This window comes from Pygoscelis adeliae, unplaced genomic scaffold (genome assembly GCF_000699105.1).
Source record: "Pygoscelis adeliae isolate BGI_AS28 unplaced genomic scaffold, ASM69910v1 Scaffold70, whole genome shotgun sequence".
NCBI classification, from domain to species: Eukaryota; Metazoa; Chordata; class Aves; order Sphenisciformes; family Spheniscidae; genus Pygoscelis; species Pygoscelis adeliae.
Window position 1 is genome coordinate 48,413 of NW_008823910.1, and position 4,976 is coordinate 53,388.

General features: G+C 52.7%; 1 protein-coding gene across 1 annotated transcript; it reads left to right on the forward strand.

Moving 5' to 3' along the window:
* The first annotated feature begins 507 nt into the window (after nt 1-507).
* LOC103926288 (sushi, nidogen and EGF-like domain-containing protein 1) lies at nt 508-4,695 on the forward strand. The gene is made up of 7 exons (XM_009335148.1): nt 508-661; nt 1,304-1,348; nt 1,469-1,504; nt 1,911-2,041; nt 2,478-2,759; nt 3,801-3,938; nt 4,492-4,695. Exons 1-7 carry the CDS (start codon nt 511-513, stop codon nt 4,684-4,686), a joined length of 978 nt encoding a protein of 325 aa, XP_009333423.1. The 5' UTR covers nt 508-510; the 3' UTR covers nt 4,687-4,695.
* The last annotated feature ends 281 nt before the right edge of the window (nt 4,696-4,976 follow it).

The following is a 4,976-nucleotide window of genomic DNA, read 5'->3' on the forward strand; positions in this document are numbered from 1 at the left end:
TCCGCCCGCTCCCCTCAGGGAGCCCGGCTCCGCCCGGGCGCCCACTGTCCTCACGACACTCGCTCCCTCAGGGAGTCCGGCTCTCCCCCCCGGGCGCCCACTGTCCTCACGACACTCACTCCCTCAGGGAGTGCGGCTCCCCCCCCCCCGCGCCCCCCCCCCCCCCCCCTCCAAATTTCATCAAACTGCTGGAAACGATGCACTCGCAGCACTTTTTGCCCAGTGACCCCCTCTTTGCTGCCTCCAGGGGTGGTGGTGGAGGGGAACAGGCGGGTTTTTGAGATTAATTAGCAAAATCCCTTATGGTAATTCCCAAGAACTGTAAGCCCATCCTGCATCTGCCACGTCTCCTTGCCAAAAACTTATCTGGGATTCAGAAAACACCAGGAGCAGCCAAATGTCTCCCGTGTCCTGAAATCTGCCTCTCCGGAGACCCCGGGGGACTACGGATCCACGCTGCCTTGATAGGCAGAAAGTTGGCGGATTCCACCGTGTTTCTGGTTTTTTTTCATGGTGGAGGTGGGACGGGAGGGCTGTGTGTTAAAAGAAGGGGCAGGGTGCAACAGAAAACCCATTTCTTGGTGGCTGAGCTCGTGTCGGTGCCTCTTTTCTCCTCTTCTCGTCTTTCCCTGGGGAAATCGGGACGCAGCGAGATATCAAGGTAAGAGATTTTATTTCCATTGCGAAAGTCCATCGCTCCCTTAAATCCTTTCCCTTCAAATTGCTTCAAATTGCACGAGTCGAGCAGAAATCCTCCTGAAAAAGCACCTGATTCACTGCAAAGGAGGATTGTGCTGCTCTGGATCTGGAGTTTGCTTTGCAAAATGCACACGTGGGCGCTCATGAAATCACCCCGCTCACATCGTGCATCCTCCCTCCTGCCTCAGTTTCTCTTTTTCCAGCCAGGAAAACAACTAGGTGGATTTTGGTTTTTTTTCACCAAAACTCCTCCAATTTATGCCTGGCTTTGCTCTGGGGAGGGGGGGTAGGGATTCCCATAGGCAGGACCTCTGGGATCAGTCCCCAGGTTGGGGCAAAATGGGACGAGTAAAGGGTTAAAATACACTCGGGAAATCTGATTTTTCTCAACTCTCGGTCAGCAATAAAAACTTTTCCTAGTCATGCAATTCTCTAAAAAATGGTGCAAATAATCCATCCACACCACCCCATGGGGCAAAAATGTCGTCAAAAGAGCCTGGCTGGTATTTTAATGAGAAACCTTTCACCCCCAGAGCATGGTTGGGCTGCTTCATGAGTTTGCTGTTTTTTTTCAATTTTTTACGGAATTTTTACAATTTTGCAGGAGCTAGGATGAAGCCCTCCTTCGCTTTCCTGCTCGTGATGTTAGGTAGGTTAAAAAAAAAAAAAAAAAAAAAAAGACACAGTTTTCTTCTGAGGATGCTGCTAGATGGCAAAGTCATGGCTGGTGGTTGTTCCCGGGTTAATATTTCCCCCATCTCTTCTCCAGGAGCTGTGATGAACGGCCAGCTGGTGTACGAACATGGTGGGTATTAGGGTGGCGGAGTCTTGCATTAATAGATGGCATTTCCACCCAAAACAGGGTTGTTTCTGCTTTAGTTTGGGAAGCGGGAAGGGAGCAGAGCTTCCTCCCAGCTGCATTGTGGGTATATGGAAATCAGATGTTCTATTTTTGCACTGTTTGTCCCCAGATCTGCGTATAGCCCATGCAATTCCCATGGGGCAATTCCCATGGGGCAATTCCCTTCAGGCCCAGTTTCACCCCAACCATTGGACACCCAAGGGGAGCCAACCCCATTTTCAGGTAGCCCAGGGCAAAGAGGCCCCATTTTAAATCAGGAATCCCAAACCCGGTGGGCTTCACCCCAAAATGCATGAGATTGGGAGGGTTTGGCGGGTCCCCCAATACCTCAACCTCTGCCTTCCTGCAGTACCCTTCCTCTACCCCTACGGTCCGCACGAGCATGACCATAAGAACCCCAAACTCGACGATGGGACATCGAAGGAGCTCTCCCTCACCGTGCCCTTCACCTTCTATGGCAAAAAGTACCAAACCCTTTACGTACGTGAGCAAAACTTCCATGTCTTCCTTGCATGTCTCCCCATTTTCCAATTTCCCCTCTTATTTTTTGCTCCCTTTTCCAGTCCATTTTGTCACTTACCCCCCAACAAAATCCACCCGTCCATGGGATTGACCTGGTTGCCTTAATACAAGTTTTTTTCCAGTGCATCAAAGCATCCTTGTACGGTTGGTGGGTCTTGGGAGGAGGCCTACACCCTTCTGGAGCAGTGGTTGGGAGGTCCGTGGCCAAGTGTAGATGCAACAGTGACCTAAACACCTCCAATATTGTCATAGAGATGCAGAAGTCAGGGGTAAAACCATATCTGGATCCTGTGTCCATCGCCAGGGTACCACAACCCAGTCAAGGTGTTGACCACGTGCTAGGGCTCCAACGCAGGTTGCCGCCACATGGGGGTTGACCTGGTGCCTTTTGCAGGTGAACAACAACGGTGTGATTTCCTTTGGTGTCCGGGTCAAACAATACACCCCCGACCCCTTCCCCCTGGCCGACGGACGCCCCTTCGTGGCCCCGTACTGGGCAGATGTGGACAATGTGCTGGGAGGGGAAATCTTCTACCGAGAGACCACTGACCCAATGCTGCTGGCACGCATCACCGGGAACATCAACTATTACTTTCCCAAGATCCCCTTCACCGCCATATGGGCTTTTGTGGCCACCTGGCACCGCGTGGCCTACTATGGCTCTACCACCGATAAGGTAAGGCACGCAGTCATGACTTGAAGGCCACGTGAGGTCACACACCTGAAAATTAATTTATCCTACCCTGCCTCGGTGCAGAGACAAGCACGTGGCCACAGGCAAACGCGTTTCGGAGAGCGAAGCAAATCATGGCCTCAAACCCGTCGTCAATTTGATGACCGAGGAGCGAGACAAGCCAAAACCAGAGCTCTGCCGCAAGTGCTCAGTTTGTTGGCCTTCACAACCCATTCATTTGCTCTCGCAACACATGCGCTGGCCTTACGACCCACGGGTTGGCCTTACGACCCACGGGTTGGCCTTACGACCCACTCATTGGCTCTCATGACCCACTTGTTGTCCTTATGACCCATTTGTTGGACCTGCAACCCTTTTGTTGGCCTTACATTCCATTCGCTGGCCTTCGTGACCCACTCATTGGCCTTCAGAACCTATTTGTTGGTCTCATGACCCATTTGTCGGCCTTACAATCTATTTGATGGCCTTTGTGACCTCTCCCTTGGCCTTCACGTTCCGTTCCTGGCCTTCATGACCCATTCATTGGCCTTCATGACCCATCCATTGGTCTTTGCCACCCATTCATTTGCCTTCCTGACATTTGAGGTGAGCATGTATCCTCCAGTCCTTCTGTCCTACCTGCCAGCCCTGGATGGGTACACAAAAACCCCATGGAGCTCCTCGACTATCCCTCGGTGCTGCCATGCAGGTGTCACATCCAAACCTTTACTCCCCAATTAATTTACGGGTTTTTTCCATGTTGAAAGCCAGCTTTTCCACTACACTGTTCCTCTGGCCACCTCGTGCGGAGAAAGAGGCTGTGGTAGAGCACCGAAAGTACTTGTCTGAAGGTAGACACCCTGGATGGCCCGTGCCTGACCAAGATGGTTTCCACACCCTGGATGGGCCATGCCTGACCAAGATGGCTTCCTTGCACAGCTCAGGACAAGGAGTCTACACCTGCGTGCAGCCCTCAGGGCTAAACCCCATCCATATCTGCTCATCCCACCGCTGACGGTGCCCCCTCCCCCTTCCTTTTTGCAGAGGAACACCTTCCAAGCCACCCTGACCACCGACACCAAGACGTCCTTCATCATCCTCAACTATGAGGCTATCCAGTGGACTACAGGGAAGGCAAGCGGCGGTGATGACGAAACAGGTCTCGGAGGCACCCCGGCCCACGTACGTGGGGCTGAAGGAAAAGCAGAGGGAAATGGGACGAAGGGAGTTGAGGAATGGGGGAGAAGGTTGACCAGTAGTGTATTTTTGGGACAACACCAGCTTTGCCGAAGGTAGGACTTTGGCCCACAACGTTTTGGGGGAAAACAACACTGAAGATAGGACTTTGGCCCATAATTTTTTTTGTAGGGGACAACGCTGAAGATAGGTTGGCCCATCATGTTTTTTGGGGACCCCCACCAGGTTCATCTAAGACTGGAAGTTGGCCTGTACCATTCTGGGGGACAACAATGCCCATGGTAGGATGGTGGCCCACACCGTTTTGGGGGGAAAACACCAGGTTCACTCACGGTAGGAGGCTGTCCCATACCATCTTCTGGGGACAACGATGACGAAGGTTGGAGATTGGCCCATAACATTTTTGGGAGGACAATGCCAGGTTCACCGAAGATTGGAGGTTGGCCCATAACGTTTTTGGGGGACACCACCGCCAACAGCAGGAGGTTGTCCCATGCCATGAATCCCTCCGCATCCTCTCTTTTGGCTCCCTCTCCAGGCCGGCTTCAACAGCGGAGATGAAACCAACTTCTACAACATCCCTGGCTCCCAGACCGAAGCCATCATCAACATCACCCAGACCTCCAATGTCAACATCCCGGGGCGTTGGGTCTTCCAGGTGGATGACTTCAAGGTGACGGGGGTCCCCACCGAGGTGCCCAAGGTCGCCGACAGCAACAACTGCTGGTTGTAAGTCAGGTTTTTGGGGTGGAAACCTAAAAAAAAAGGGAGAATTGAGAATTGCTTGGAAAACCATTTCCTCCTCCTGAGTTCTTGGTTTCTTCCCGCAGGTAAATCAAGGCACCTGGGGCAGAGGAACTGTCCCCATCGTCCCCGTTGTCCCCCGCGTCACACGCGTAGGACAGGGTCGCACAGCGGGACGCATCAACCTCTACCAGAGCAATAAAATTGCAGCTGAGACATGGTGGCTCCTGTGTCGTCTTCATTCCTCATGTGTGTCCGCGTGCTTTTAGGGGGGTTTGG